The 16,949-nt window shown below is 39.0% G+C and overlaps 1 protein-coding gene across 1 annotated transcript in view; it reads right to left on the bottom strand.

Moving 5' to 3' along the window:
• The window catches only part of adam19a (ADAM metallopeptidase domain 19a), a 193,090-nt gene that overhangs the window by 106,443 nt on the left and 69,698 nt on the right, over window positions 1–16,949 (bottom strand). Inside the window, exon 3 of the mRNA XM_051428536.1 lies at window positions 3,299–3,375. Within this exon, the coding sequence (XP_051284496.1) occupies window positions 3,299–3,375 (77 nt within the window). The remainder of the gene's footprint in view (window positions 1–3,298; window positions 3,376–16,949) is intronic.

Here is a 16,949-nt window from a genome sequence, read left to right as displayed (position 1 = left end):
ACCAAACTTGAGAGCTTCGCTGGGACTCAACTGCTGGTTTAAAATAAGCACAGACCCTGCCAGACTCTGTCCTGTATTACACACTGCGGCTCTCTGGCCCATCACCAGTCAGCTCTCTGTGCGTCTTCCCTCCATCTCATTCATCACTGCCTGTCTGTTTCATGTATGCCACCATTGTCTCAGGGCTTTTTCTTTTTCTGCCTAACCGTCTGTGTCACTTCCTCCATTTGTCTCCTCTTACTCCGAGTCATCAATCTGATTCCAAGCAACTGAAATGCTACAAATGCTGAAATCCTCGATGTGCCACTCATCAAGGCATCTCGCACACGCTCGTACCTTCTGAAGTCACACACCTGCAGTGCTCCCCCACATTCCTTCACAACAACCAACCAATCACTGTGACAAAAACACAGTTCAAATTTGAATGCAACAGTCTGCTTTACAATGACACAGCCAGCTTGTAGCAGACAGCTGCGAGGGAAACATAGCTCTTTGAAAAGTATGATCCTATGTGTGAAATAAGATAAGAGATAAGATAAGATATTCCTTTATTTGTCCCACAATGGGGCAAAAATAACATGATGCAACATATGTATGTATGCAATAACTCGACCAAATGTAATACACTTTCACTTCATTATGTAATAAACACCAGCCTTTTATAATAAACAGCATGAACACAATACAGTTTTGTCATAAATTATTGCATATCGTGGTCCTTATTACGAAATGCTGGAGTTGTGTGAAAATAATAATATTATTATTATTATTATTATAATAAGGTGCATTATGTAATAAACAACCAAAACGTTATATTATTATATACAATTAGTGCTGTCAAACGATTAAAATATTTAATCGCGATTAATCGCATTAATGTCATAGTTAACTCGCAATTAATCGCAATAAATCGCACATTTTGATCTATTCTAAATGTCCCTTGATTTCTTTTTGTCCCATTATTTTTTCTCATTTTAATGCTCTTATCACCATGGAAAAGTGGATCGGCTTGCTTTGTGCAAATGTTGTTTTTATTGAAAACAACATTGGAATATACTGTAGTGTTCAATTTCACACTAACATTCTCACTTGGAGCAAATAATCTCTCACACAATGTAACACTGTCCATCAATAAAAGGGTGAAAAAAATACTCTGTCACACAAACAGCCCCTTCAACAGCCCTTTCTAAGGGATCAAAACAGGGCGATACAAAATCAAATTACAAAGTGCAAATGTAAGGTAAACTAGGACTCAGCCTATAGTGCAGTTAAACCATGGCTTAATACTTTTCTCAAGTTTGCTTTGAACATAGCAGTCAGGCTACTGCTCTTTATTCACCAGAGGCTCAACCCAGCCTCTTATTTCAGAAAGAATGAACAGTAACGGTTACCAATAAAAGGTAAGTCTACTACTTCTTTGCTTTGAGCCAGTTACCCCTAAGGGTACTTTGAGTACTGCAGGGGGCACATGACATTCCTTTTTCTATTTTAATTTTCAGCCATGCATAATTCCAATAATAAAAATGTAAATATAACTTCTGATGAATTTCATATTCAATATTCCTATTTTCAATGCAATTGTTAAATGCGGTTAACTGTCAACTGCAGTTTGAAAAACTTTTACAGCAGTTACCTCCCTGCCACCAAGAATCCTCAGTGAATGTTTTTTCACTAAATTGGAAGTGCAACTTATCAAATCACACGCTTCCACATTTGATAATATAATAATATGACATAATTTTTTTCAAAATGGCTCAGGCTGTTTAACACAAAATGTGGCAGATTATTACAAAATGCTGGTGTAATTACATAATTAAGTGAAAATGTATTACATTTTGTTGTAAGTTATTACACAATGCAGTGTTAATACATAATGTATTGCTACATATGTAGCTCGATTGATTACTGTCATATTTCTAAGCAGCAGGAAAATAATAAATTCAAAACATTCCAAACTGGAAATTACTTTAAAGTTAAGTGACAGAAATATTTCAATGCTGTGAGATAATTTGGACGAATACATCATAATAATCATTTCACCCATTTCTTACTTGATAAGATGGAGATTGTTGCATTGTCTGAGAATCTAAGTTTGTAATGTGCTGGCTAATGACATAATCTAAAAAGAACATAATTATATGCACATTATATGTAGGGTTCCAGGCTGTTGGAAAACAGCATTGATGAAACACTGACACACTGACTCCAAACCACTAAATTATTTAAGTATGCAATATTTCTATTCCAGCTGGATCTTATGAATCTTCAATTCAATTTTATTTGTAAAGCGCCAAAACATAATAGTTTTCCCACGACACTTTTCAAACAGAGCAGATCTAGACCGCACTCCTTATAAAATTCCCCACAGAGACCCAACAGTTCCCACCACGAGCGAGCACAAAATGAAATCGTCATGTCCGTAGCCTAATGAGGATCTATTTGTTAGGTCAGTTATCCTTGCTCTGATGCACAAAGGGGAGGTGTTCAGGCTTTATGAGCATGTTAAGTGGTCCACTTTGGGAGTCTCGGCACGTCTCCAGCTAATGTGCACGCACCAGCCGGAGCTCCCCCTCGATGTTATCACAGGAACATCACAACTTCTGCTCGCCTTGAACCCTGTTCCACATGCCCTCCGTGGAACTCACCGCCCATCCCGATTAGCCTTGCTTCTCTTCGCGCCCCCGAGGTGTGTCAGTTACACAATTCCTGCTCTCATTACAAAGAAGCAAATAAGCAGCTAGAGCCGTGATTCAAGAGCATGTCGTATGTATCTCTCTCGAGATGAAGATGAAAAGCTCCAAATGCTATTGGTTGAAACTGTGACTTCACTTTTAAGGTCATGGACTGCAATTTTCCATTACCATCAAATAATGTGCCTAATGGAACATTAGCTGTCTTTTTCAGCATCAGTGATTCAGACACCTGACAACACACAATTCTGTGTTCTCAATATATTCTTTTAAAAAAAGGGCACTGACTTGTAGCTTTACAGTTATTCAGCTACCAACTGCTATTTGTACTAGCACGTCCATATCTTAGGGCCATCCATTCAATCTTTAAAAAGCTTTCAAGATGTGGAAACATTTTATAACCTTGAGCTTCTGTAGTGAAGCACAGACTGACCAAAAAGTCAAGACAGCGCTGAGAGAGAATGGTTGGGGATTTTTGATATACTCCTATTATCACCTCACTCTACATTCTCTGTCTGCCAATTAATTCCTCTTTCCCAGGTGGAAGACAGAGGAGGTTGTTAAAGGCGTCATGGCTGTAAGGACAGTACGAGAGACGGAATACTCACTGATTGCGTTCCACTTGTAGCACCAGCTGGAGGTCATTGGACGAGAGCACTATTTCCCCTCTGACTGGGTACTCTTCCTGTCGGGTTGAGAAGAGAGATCAGGTCAGGTCATAGCAGTACCCACCAGAAACGCTTTGCTTAAAGCGCATTTAAAAGCATTAAAGTGCATTTACGGCACGGTTTTGACTGAGTGTTCAGCCTGCAGGTAACAGTCAACAAGTTGCCTGGAGGGAGTTAATTTCAAGCTGTAGAGCCATGGAACCTGAGAGGAAAATAAATACAGACACATCTATTGCCTAAAACGTATTTCAGAATAAATGCTGTTCTGGCATATATTTCAGAGAAACGGGTTCTCTCAATTATTTGATTTATTTTTTGGCGAAATGTCAAAAAATAGTGAAACAAAACCCATCACAATTCCTCAGAGCCAAAGGTGATGGTCCCTGCAAATGTCCAAAACCAAAAGAATATAAGCCTATTTCATATTTGATTAATCGTTTAAGGTTATTTTTCATGCACAAATTCCAAAAGGGAAAGGGAAAAACAGCTTCTCAGCTGTGAGCATTTGTTGTCTCTCTTACGTAACAGCTGATAGCATACATTTGGACTACTGGTTGGACAAAACAAGACATTTGATGACATTAACTTGGCATTCAGGAAACTGTGATGGGCATTTCTCACTATTATCTGACATTTTGTACACCAAACATGTGATCAACTGATTGAGGTGGTAGCTGGCAGATCAATGGATAGTGAAAATAATTGCTACCTTGAGCCCTACATTCAGTCAGCAATAAACTGTGCAGCAACTGCTTTAGGCAAATAAATTATCTTGTATCAACACTTTATGATATGCTATGATGGTAGCAAATGAGACCAACTCTCTCTTATCACACACTGTAATGAATCTTATGTAATATAGACATGAGTACGACTAGAGGAAATCATGTTTGAATGATGAAATCTTTTTGAATTCTGCAGTTTTTTGCTGACTGACAGCAGCTGTGCAGAATAATACGGATCCAAAGAAAGGTGTGAAATCCCACAAGCAAGAAGCTGAGGAGGATAAAGACTTTGTTCCACACTCACAAAACCCTTTTGTGTCTACACAAAGAAAATAAATGGTGCACTAGGAACAATTAGCAATGAAATACATTCCAAGGTAAAACTGTCCAAAGCAAATTCAAGACTTCGACAAAATTATCTGTGATTCTGCTTTTCCACAGACGGGTTTGCTTTAAGGAAGTTTGCGGCAGCAGAGCTGACAAGAGTCTGTAATGCCATAAACTCTTTACAAGCACCGTGAAATCGTTACACTTGTCTGAGTGCAACAGTGTGTCTCTGTCAGAGTGCTCTGAAGTGACACACTGCATGCCTGCCAGTCCCACAACTGTATCAAAGAGACTGTTTCCTAACCGATACATTGTTATAACATGCAGCTCAGAGTTGGGGTGGTGCGTTTGATGCCGTTACAGGCATGTGGCCTTCGTGCTTGAACTGCAGGTCCCACACTGCGTGCTGTCAGTCTGTACAGCAACTGACTTGTCAGCTTTAAATGTCAGAATCTCTCATAGTTTCTTCTGCAGTCCAATAACTGCTGAGCAAGCCACGGTCAACATCCTCCTTTCCTGTATGTAGATATGCTATGTGCTAGGCTCTCTATGGCATATCTTCTAACACTCTTGTTTTTCCCAGGTTTCTCCCGTATTCTAAGGCAGTGGTTCCCATACTGGGTGTCGCCAAAGTTTCATGTCAGGTCGCAAGGCCTTCTTGATCTACAAGAGGTGTAAGAAAATTAAAGAAATATTCACAGTAGGTCTATGTGTCAGCATTTGGTTCATTTCTGTGAAAACTAAATGAAAAAAAAAAAGCTGAACACAAGCTATACTCACAGAGCCTTCAGTCTGTGATAAACAGCCTCGACCTGCATCAGAAAAGTAGTTAAAACAACCACAGAGCTAGTAGAACAATAGCCAAGTGTCAAGGACAAGAAAACTTATTTTTTTTTTTTAAAAAGAAGAAGCCTATTAAGTTTGTATGATTGTTTAAAAACAAACATAAAAACAAACAGAATTGCACAAAAGGTTCCTAAAAATTATCAGGAAACATCTGCTCAAAATGTACCCTTCCTGCAGTTACTGTGTTCATTATTTGGGTTCCTTGTACAGTCAGTTGTTCCGTACTGTCACTGTTATGCATTCAATATAATAGGAAATGTCTTTAAAATATGACACTCAGTTTACTCAATGATAGAAAAGGACTCCCTTAAGGAAAAAGGTTGGGAACCACTGATTGTAATTTGCATGGCCCTCAAACTCTATTATGAAAAATCATTACTACGAAATCATCAACGCAATTTGTATATCACCCAAGTTACCAGACTGTCTATGAAACACACTGTGGCTGTATGAAGACATACCTGATCCTATACCCAATATTGCTGCAGTACAAATGACATTGGATAATCAAACATTTTCAGCTGAAATTCAATAATTTTAAATATGCACTGAGTTACTGCTGTTCCTCCCTAACCCAGGAATGCCTCTTTTTCATCTTGTTTTTCAAAGAACTGCATCACTGAGCAGCTCCATACAGACACTATTTTGTTATCTATGAAAGACAGTGATGCGGTTCTGTGCCCAATATCCACTGTCAAAACATTTTGGTTTAACTGAACCTCATTTAGCAGTTTATTAACCTCACTGTTTGCAATGTTTGTGTACTAAGCCTTTTTTAGGGGTGTCTCTTTATGTGAAATAGCCTGTTTGTGCACAAACTAGCCCACAATTCCATACTGGATAATTCCCACCTTGATTAACGTTCAATGCCAACATTCAGCATCAACGCAGGAAGTGATGTGTCCCTTAAGTAGCGAGGAGAGAAGAAGGGTTGTGGAGTTCAGGGAGGTGGATGGGCATATAGTATTTCTGTTTTTTATGCAGGAGAAATATAGTTTGTATTCTTTGACAGACTTGCAATCAACATTTATGTTTTCAATTGAACATGACCATGAATTTTGCCTAATTTTAATAGTGTTTTATTCAACTCTAAGTGTACCTTACTGTACCTTGGTTTAACTGCCACATCCACTATCATTATCTAACAGATACTGCAGTTGCAATACCCAGATATTATGGAAAGCAATGGCAGTGAACGTAGGCAGAGTTTTGCTGAATTGTTTTTGCCAGGCCAAAGGTTATGTAGAATTTAGAATAGATAAGGATTTATCATTGTGCACGCGTGTCTAAATGCACTTTTAATACCAACTTTCTTGATCATATGGAGACTTCTTACACACCAATTCAGAACTTTCTTTATGTACATTTTGATAAATGAGGGCCCAATCTTCAGTGTTTTGAAAAGAAAAACAGTCCCAAGGACTAAGGGGCAAGTATAACCCTATAACATAATACAGTTTAAAAAAGTCACCTCTTTCTAAGTCTGAGCATAGAGATATGATTTACTACATACAAGTTCCAAAGAAAACAACCCATTCTGAATTTAAGACCATTCTTTTCCAAATCATTAAACTTGTCATCCAACATCAAGTGACACATGCTCAGCAGACGCACTTCCACTTCTCTTGCATAATTTTCAGCTCTTTAGTTGTGAGTGGGAGGTGTGATACGGTGGGACAAGGTGAGAAGGGTGAGCACTGGTGACAGCCAGTAGTAAGAGTGTGATCATTTAAATAAAGGAGGGAGGGAGTTGGGGAAGTGTAGAATGTCAAAAAGCAATGACTCTGATAGCTACTGACCACTGCAGACCGGGAACACCCCACAAGAGCTGCAGTTTTAGAGATGCTCTGACCTAGCCATCACAATGTGGCCCTTGTCAAAGGTTTGAAGCATGCTGAGGCCTTTAGACAGAGGTTCCCGCTATGGAACCACATTGTGGAAGGGTTTAAGATACATAGCTCTTTATTAGACTTCATCCTTCTTGCTCAAAATATAAAATGTTTCTTTGAGTTATGAAAAGCATCCCCATTTCCTTTTCCACTTGGCTGCCTCACTTCATATCTCCAGGCTAACATCTCAGGGTCAATTCTCTAAAATGATTGGTTCAGACGCTCTGCTTACTGAGTTTGATGTGAGGTATCTGCACATTTAGTGATCAAAGGGCTTCCAAATCCTCACATTCCCTCAGCCACATTTGTCGATCTTTCACAGCAGCCATTGGTGTTTGTGCTCTGAGTGATTTGGGCTGTGACTGCTGATTTCTTGAGGTTACGGTTATACAGCTTTAATCTTCATGCTGCACCCCCACTGGCTTAAAGAGCAAATAAATGTACAACGTAAAGCTGCATCAAGTATACGCAAATTTAAACTGTAGTGACATGTTTCAATGCCAGTCAATTTGGATTTTGCTAGTATATCACATCCTGAAGGGTAAGAGGAGGAGGAAGAACGGGCTGGGGTGATTAAGAGGGACGGAGAGTTTGAGGAGTCACTGGATAAGAAGTTAGAAAAGTCCTGTTCAAGAGGCACACTTGATGAAAAGAGACAGTTGGAGAGACACTAACAGACGCTGAATGAAAAACAGAAAGCGAGACAACAAAGAAACAGGAAAAGACAAATCGATGGTGAGAAACATCAGAAATTTTTTTTTTTTTTTTTTAAAGAGAAAAGGCCAAGACACCACACAAGAAAGGACAGTTGTTGAATTTGGTCCATGCTCATCAGCTTGGGGCTGTGGAAAGACTTGGAGAGTGATGAAGACAGCAGCATCCATGCATCAGATGGAACTCCAAGCCTGGGTCCTTATGTGCTCCAGTGAGGCAGAGCAAACACTGTGCCAGAGGACGGCTTATTAGATGGATCAAAGCTTGTCTAATCTACATGCTAAGAATATGATGAGAGGGCCCTGACAATCCTCCCATTCCTCCTGAGAGGCAGTGATTATCATACAGGGTTATGAACAGTAAACATACAAAGATGTGATGATGTATGAGCTATTCAGATCTTTGATGTGACTGTGGGTTGCCACAGTGACAATAACTATGCTCTATTAAGGCTCATCCCATGCAATACAAGATTCCAGGCAACACTAATGTGTGTTCATTTAATGACACAAGAATGCACTTTAAGCTGCAATTCTGCACAATGGGTGCCCCAAAATGGCACCATGAGACTTTATTACAGCACAGGTCTTATTTTCATAAGTTTATCCATTATCTCTATTGGTTATTACTGCAGTGACCAAAGTAATACCTGAGATCTGAGAACATGGTGACACTGAACTCAAAATCTTTGAGTCTGTTTCTTGCCTTGTCTAAAGTCAGATAAGACAAGAAACGAGCAGTCAGATGGTCAGACAGGTTGGAAACAAGCCAACAGTTTATCCAGAGGTTTTTCACCACTTGATTTGAAAGGTATAACTGAAGGTGAGCACTTGAAATTATTATTGTGTGCAGTTGCATTATGGCAGGTTAAACACTACGGCAGGTTAAACATGAAGCAAGAAGTGGATGTATAAACTGTAATGAATTTGATAAAAACAGACAATTTGGGTGATAATTTTAGCCCGCTTTTTTGTTTTGTTGAGGAACTACTGGCAGCTACGGTCATAGTTTACTGCTAAGAGTGATGCAGTAACAACAGCAGCTCCTTAAGAGGTTAGCATAGATGATGCAAGCATCAGTTATATCAGAACTGGAGAGTATGTCTACATTGAAAGAAGAGCAAAGAACAGCACATTAATTTGTTCAGCAATTCAAATAGGTGTGGCTTGGTGCTCATTGACAGCCATTTTCCCCCATTAAAGACAATCAACCAATCAGAATGTTGTAGGAATAACAAATGAGGTTGCCATGTTCCTGCATAGCTAGCTTGCAACCTAATTCCATCCACGGAAATTAGTAACAGAAAAATGGCAAGTGTGGAAAAGACTGACAATGGCATACAGGATATCTTTTAAATCAACATATTTCTTCAATCTTCATGGAAAATGTTGATCTGCCTGCTCCCAGCAACAGTTACCGCAGCTTCCATGTTGATTAAATATGATGATTGGTAAGGGCAAAATAAAACGCCCACAACCACCAACAACAAATGGCTAACATGAACACAATATCAGACTGAATGATGAAGTGAAACAAAATAGCAATTCGGTCTGATTATCAGGGTTAATCTTTGAATTGTAGTAATGCGCAATAGGTATAACAACCTCAACACCTATAATAAAAGAAGTTGAGCGTTCCAGGATGGAGTTTTCCAGTTGCAGTGATGACTGAGGGACTGTCTGTCTGTGAACTGTTCCCTTCTTCCTTCCTTTTTTGACTGTTTTTTCTTATCTGAGTGAAACTAGGCCATGAAATTGTTGAAGAAGCTACAGTCGTCTCCGGTGCAATTTCTCCCGATCAGTCAAGCAGCGTGGAGAAGGGCCAGGAAAGGTGTGAGTGGATGGAGCTTTACAGGAGGAGGCAATCACGTCTGAGACCCAAGAGGGCTTGGAGAGAGAGGGCGGAGGAGGTCGACGGAGTGATGCTGAGGACGGTGGAAGAGGTGTCAGAGCCAAGGCAAGGGCGGCTGCTGCCGTTTGCTGAGGGTGAAGTCGATTTGTTGTAGAAGAAAGGGTGCACTGAATAACCGTTTTCCTCTGGAACTGTGAGTGTGTGACTTGCCAAATGACATGAACAGCCTCTATAATTAATCTATGTCAAATGTGCGTCAAAGCTGCTAAAATTAAACAAGTCTTGTTCTGAGAGGCAGAGGAGCACAGCGTGGAGAGGTGGAGGCAGGGGGTGGATGGGTAAGGGCACACACACTGAGGTACTTATTACTGTTCTCTTCAATCCCCCGCTGAGCCAAAGTGGGGTGTCGACAGCCTCCAATGATCTGTCAAGCCAAAAAAGCAACTGGAGCAAGGTATCAGTATTTCAACAGAATACCCATCACTTCCATTTTGGTGTCTTTGTGTGATAACAGACGGTCCTGCCATTTTTGAGATGGTACCATCATTTGTTACAAACACACGAAAGACTAATTTTACCGATGGAAAGTAGGTTTAAAAGTGATTTTATATATTTATCTTTCAAAAGATCCACCAATATAGATATTGGAAAACCAATACAAGATTCACCTATTGACACATAACAGATTCAGACCGAATTCTGTGTAACCTTCATCAAAAACTCATTTTTGTGTGCTTCTGTGGCTCTACTGCCAGCTAGCAATTAAATAATTAATTGCGCTTAAAATAATTCCAATAGGGAAAGAAAGACTGAAATTAATACCATGAAAAACTCATGTATCTTGTAAAGAAATGCCTATTTATGTTATGTGTTTATGTTGAAAGAATGACAATCAACTGATCTATCTTTATATGATTTTTTAAGATCCCAAATATCAGCATCAACCAAAAATATCCAGTATTGGTTGGGCTATAGTTAAGTTTTAAATGTATTACTGTTAAAACATGGCAGGATGGCACATATACTATACAGATATTGAGATAATGACATTTAACCTACTAGGGTCTAAGGTTTGTGGGAAATGGCGTTTGGTAAAAGCAGCTTAAACTTTAATTCTAAACTTTTGGGGGCATTTTGTATTTAGAATTGAGCAAATATTAATAGACTGTATTTTGTTACTAAGATTTAATACATATTTATTTATTGAGTAAAAACTTCTTATCCTATTTAATCTGAACTAAACTGAATTGTATCTAAACTGCTTTGAACCACACTGTATGGTTGTTACAAATGAATCCTGGATCATCAACCATTCACATACATGACCACTACGATCCACAAACCTAGGTCCGATGTTTTGGTCATTGGATTTTCCTTTCAGAAACGGTATTAAAAAAAGAAAACAGTGGTTATTTGATTTTCGTTTTAAAATACAAAAATGAAAATTGAAATACAAGGCGTTTTCTTTTCATGGTCAAAAGGGCCAGCAAATTAAAAATTATTCGATCTTCATTTTCTATTTCATATAACTAAAAATAAAATCACTAGAAAACAGAAACAGAAAAAGGCCTGTTGTTTCATATTCGAGACCGGATGTTGTCATTTAAGGACGGTGCTGTGTAGAAGAAACAGTAGGCTAGTAGACTACGGTCAATCCAGCCGTGAGTCCGATCTCCGTGGTCAAATCAGCCGCACTTAAATTTAGAGTGTACAAGTATTCTCAGCATTATGGTAAATGCGGAGAAACAGCGATTTACTTCCACTTTTCAAAATAAAGGTATTTAGAGCCGTAAGCTATAATTAAAATATGTTACATTAAAGTGTTTCATGCGCCCCTGATGAATAAAAAAACACTTCAAGTATCTTTACTGCACCAGTGTGGAGAAATACCAAAATAAAAGCCTCATATTTATGCCTCCAGAGATTGCATATTTGACAGTATTTGAGGAACTGTAAAAACATATTGCTCAGTGTTTCCTGGCTACTGATGGTATATTTGACTTTTACACATATGAGACTACAAACATACTTAATATCAAGCATTTTTACTGTACCAATTTGGAGAAATTCAACAATAAAAGTCCATATTTGTACCTCCAAGTGGTATTTTCATATATTTGAGCTACTGTAAAAACATATTGCTCAATATTTCCTGGCTATGGGTGAAGCATTTTCATTATACTTCAATAATGCTGCAGTAATAATGACAAAATTTCACACAAATGTTTAATAACATCTTGATAATATAAACACTAAACACTAAACACAAAATCCTACACAATTCTAATTTGTTTACTTTTCACACAAAATGCAATGCCAGTTCACATTCTTCTTATTTTGCAGCTCTGCTGTGTACATTTGTAGGTAAAAGGGAAAAATAATTAGTTTTAACTTCAAAACACCATTGTACCTACTGTCTCTTCCTCACATATTATTTTTTATATTATTCAGTGTGACAGCTGTTGCAGGTGGTTCCACATACAGTTTACATTTTTACAGTAGCTCAAATATAAGAAAATATGGAATCTGGAAGTATAAATATGGGACTTTTATTCTTCAATTTCTCCACATTGGTACAGTAAAAATGCTTGATATTAAGTATACTTGTAGTCTTAGATGTGTAGAAGTCAAATATATCTTCCATAGCCAGGAATTATTGAGCAAAGTGTTTTACAGTAGCCAAATATATGAAAATACCACTGGAGATACAAATATGGACTTTTATTTTGGTATTTCTCCACACTGGTGCAGTAAAGATACTTGATACAAAGTGTTTTTTATTCACCAGGGGCACACAACACTTTAATGTAACATATTTTAATTATAGCTTACGGCTCTAAATACCTTTATTTTGAAAACCGGAAGTAAATACGGCGTTTCTCCGCATTTACCATAATGCTGAGAATACTGTACACTCTAAATTTAAGTGCGGCTGATTTGACCACAGATCGGACTCACGGCTGGATTGACCCAGTCTACGCCTACTGTTTCTTCTCCACAGCACCGTCCTGTAAATGACAACATCCGGTCTCAGAATAAAAAACAGGCCTTTTTCCGTTTCTGTTTTCTAGTGATTTTATTTTTGTTATATGAAATAGAAAATGAAAATCGAATCATTTTTAAAATTTCTCTCATCCCTTTTTGACCATGAAAAGAAAAACGCCTTGTATTTCAATTTTCATTTTTGTATTTTAAAACGAAAATCAAATAACCACTCGTTTTCTGTTTTTTATTACCCCTTTCTGAAAGGAAAATCCAATGACCAAAACATACACGGACCAACCTACCTACCTTCTAAGTTTCTCAATTATGCTCTCATTTCTCTATACTTATAATAATATATCAGTTGATTTACCAGTGATATACTATTTAAAAAGGCCTCACTTGGTTCCCCTAGACCAAAGAAAAGGTTGAACTCCACGTTTGAGCAAAAACAATAACGCATCCTTACTTCTTGTCCAACAAACAGACACCAGATATCAGTTTCTGTTACAACAGCTGTGGTTGTTCTGATTCCAGCTTGTGTGAGGGTGTGTTGATGTTTGTCAGGATCTCCTGGCTCTGATTCTACCGCATGCTGTGACAGACATGGTATCCAGGCTAATTACATGCATCACACAACCCAGATCCACTCAATGAATTCACATCGTAGAATCTTTCACGCAACAAACAACAACAAAAACTAATGGCCTGCCTAATCACTGCCAAATCTATCTTAGACAGAATCCAGAAATGCATGTTATTGTGATCGCACAGCTGGATATTTGTGTCAAACAAAAAGGGCCATACAGCAGAGTTTTCTTTTTTAGGTCTGGGCAACACTGTATTTTTGGAAGGCTTTTTGATTCTGATGCCAACAAGCACTCTGCTTTTGGATTGCAATTACTTCCAATGAAAACTTATCATCAGCATTTGTAATGAACATTAATTTGGCCTCTGGTGACAGCCCAAGCTTTCCGTTTTGTCTCACTTTCTGCCACACAGATGACATCGATGCAGGAGACAGGAAAGAAGAAGACGAAGCCATAATCAGTGATTGAAGAAAGGAGGGTTCAGGGACACGTCCCTGCACGTCCCTGCAAACTGCTCTGAAAGAGAATTTATCACTGATTAAATCCTCACAAAGCCATGATGGAATGAAGATTAGAATACATTCCAAGAAGAGAAACTTCACACACAGTTTCACTTCTTTTGATAAGTCCATTCTTTGCCTAGGCTCTGACCGTGACTGTACATAACTGCAGTCCAGTCTGTCTGGCAGTGAGATTGCACCTGCATTGCTGGGGAGACTGACATACCCACACAGCACCTTCACTCTCGACAGAACAATTTACAATCAAAGGAACGTCTATGAGGAAGATGTGAAAGAGCTTTTGTGATGCTGCTCTCCTCCTGGACAGCAATACAAGCCACCTGGGGAGGCTACACACTCCATTCACAACAAGGCCCACAGTATATTACAGTCACAAAACCAAAGTGGTGAGCTCTCACAGCCAATATGGCCACTGCTGTAGTGTGCACAATCATCTGGTACGAACTGTCAGAATGTACACACTTTCTCCTTCAACACGCACCAGTGCCTGCTACTGGTCAACAACATTTTGTGTTAAGAATTGGGTTTGTGTGTTGACTTACACATAACACATTTCCAGTTTACCTGCTGTAACTATATTAATTCAACTCTGGCTAGGTCAGTGGTTCTCAACCCCAAAATTGATACGATTCAGGCCATGGACCTGTACCTGATGTAGTCTCAGGGATCTCTGTCTGATAAGATTTTGTTATTCCGTAACTGTGTAGTAGATTACCAGTGAAGAGTGTGAAACAGAAGAGTCATTCTTATACATTATCTCACTGGGTTAACATTTAGCCAGTGAAAATATTCCCAATTTTTTTGTTGACCCCCTGGAACATTCACAAGGACCCCAGCTTGAGAATTATTGGTCTAGAAGGACAGAGATTAATCAATTTTAGACAACTTGGAAAGAAATCCATCCTCCGAATCAGTTGCACAGGCACTTCCCAAATCTGTACAGCTTCAATTTCATTCAAAAAGCTCTAAGAATAATATTAAAAAGATATCTGTTAACTGCTACTTCCTGTATGCCAAACTTCCATCCATCCCTTATCTACACACTCTTATCATGTGTGGAGGTCAGAGGCATCCGGAGCCTATCACAGTTGGGCAAAATTTAAGGTACACCCTAAACAGGAAGCCAATATATCAAAGGGAGACCAATGTTCACTTTTAGGGTAGCTAATTTACTTACTGTGACAATCCACGCCAACATGTGGAACATGGAAACTCTATACATAAAGGCCAGGCAGAAATGACCCAGCAAGACCCCAGAATGGCTCGGCAAGGACGCAGCAAAGTCACCTCTCTGGCTAGACGGTTTGTTACACAGAATGCCTTCAGTGCCACTCTTTGCTCTTCTTTCAATGAAGTAATTCTCTCCTGTTCTGATGTAACTGATGCTAGCAGCAACTACGCTAACCTCTTAAACAGCCGGCATTTTTTCACAAACAGTATCTTTTCACTACGTCCTAGCTAGGGCCCAACCCTGTAGCTACCAGTACTTCCTAAGGGGACGCTGGACTGGTCCAGTACCACTGTAATCTGGCCAAAAACATACAGAATAAATCACCAGTACTTGTAGTTTTAGGTAAATTTTGATGTTCTAAATAAATGGCCAAGAGGGAGTGGACCAAATGGAGTTTAAAATACAATGCAATGGACTATACTAAGTTGGTCTACTTTTGAACGTAACAAATTGGACAAGATTCTTAACGAAAGGAGTTACTTAGTATTAAAGATCACCAACCCAGCAGACACACATTCACCTCCTAACCCATAGCCATCTCTAGCTACAAGACAGTAATCTCTCTGTTCCTTGATTGGTAGAAGGAATTAACCCTCTCCATTTCTGTTGTTGTAGAAACAGTACCAGGGGTTTTAATCAGCTCATTGTGCCATTGTTTTGGATCTCTCTATTGGGATTATTTCCATCGTTTCCTTCACTGCAATTCCACATCTTGACTGTGGACAGACCAATCTCTGGAACAATGAGCATTTGCACACAGCGCATGCATGTTCAATGACCTTTGAGAATATATCAATTTTCTTTTTTTTTTTTACGTATATTTTTTGGGCTTTTATTGCCTTTATTATAGAGACAGCTGAAGATAGACAGGAAAGGGGGTCAGAGAGAGGGGATGACACGCAGCAAAGGGCCACAGGTCGGATTCAAACCCTGGGCCGCTGCAGCAAGGACTTCTTGTGACCAGATCTGTGATTTGCAGCTCCATTGTAAAGTCAGTTTATCGTGCCAGCATTGTATAAGTTCAAGCCTCGATCGTCAAAACAACTTTACTTCAAAACAGGGGAGTCAGAAGTATAATTTTACACTAAATCATTTCCATACAAATCAAATCTGCTGGAGCCGAAGGAAGGCATACGTTTTCTTGCCTCTTCCCTTGGATACCCTACTCCGTCTGTGGCTCAGTACGTAATATTTCATGGGGCAACTTCACAGCATGATAGCTCTTTTAAGGAAAATGAAAATCCCTTTTACACTACTAATGGCCCTGTGAAAACAAACCCACCTCCAAAGAAGCAACACATATGCCCAATTAAAGCTGTTTGAGTCATCTAAGGACAAAGTAACCAGACAGTTCCAATTTTTTGTTTAACTTGTGACTAATCATCTAAACCTGTACTTTAGGCCACAGAACTTCACCACACTACTGAAAGATTCTGGAAGGATGGGATTGAGGCACCTTGGTGTTTGGGAGTTCTGCATACACTAAGAAAATACAGACAGAATCTAATATACAAAGCAAAAAAGAAAATCTTGCAAAGTGCATCATCTCTTCTATAAAGACCTCAGTTGTTTGTGTATGTGTAGTCGGATACTTAAGCACAATGAAAAAGAAGGTAAGATGAACTCCTTAAGGGTAATTTATCTGCTAAGAAGTGAGTCGCTCCCCACTCATAGTGCTTAGCATCTTGCTTCACTCTTAAGCAGCATGAAATGTTTTTGGAAATGGACGTGGGTGGCTGGATGAATGCTGATATGAGAAATGGAGGGCTCTCGTTTGCAACTTTGGTACTTTATCTTTGCTGAAAAGCTCCAGTGTTTACCTATTTAATATTCACCTGGAGCCAGGCACCATAAACAGCGCTCCTCCAAAGCCATTTAAAAATAAAAAGCCTGTTAGGAGAACTAAGTGTGGGCA

Source organism: Dicentrarchus labrax, unplaced genomic scaffold, assembly GCF_905237075.1.
Source record: "Dicentrarchus labrax unplaced genomic scaffold, dlabrax2021, whole genome shotgun sequence".
Classification (NCBI taxonomy): domain Eukaryota; kingdom Metazoa; phylum Chordata; class Actinopteri; family Moronidae; genus Dicentrarchus; species Dicentrarchus labrax.
The sequence above is the reverse complement of the archived record's forward strand: the minus strand, read 5'-3'. Positions and strand labels throughout refer to the sequence as shown.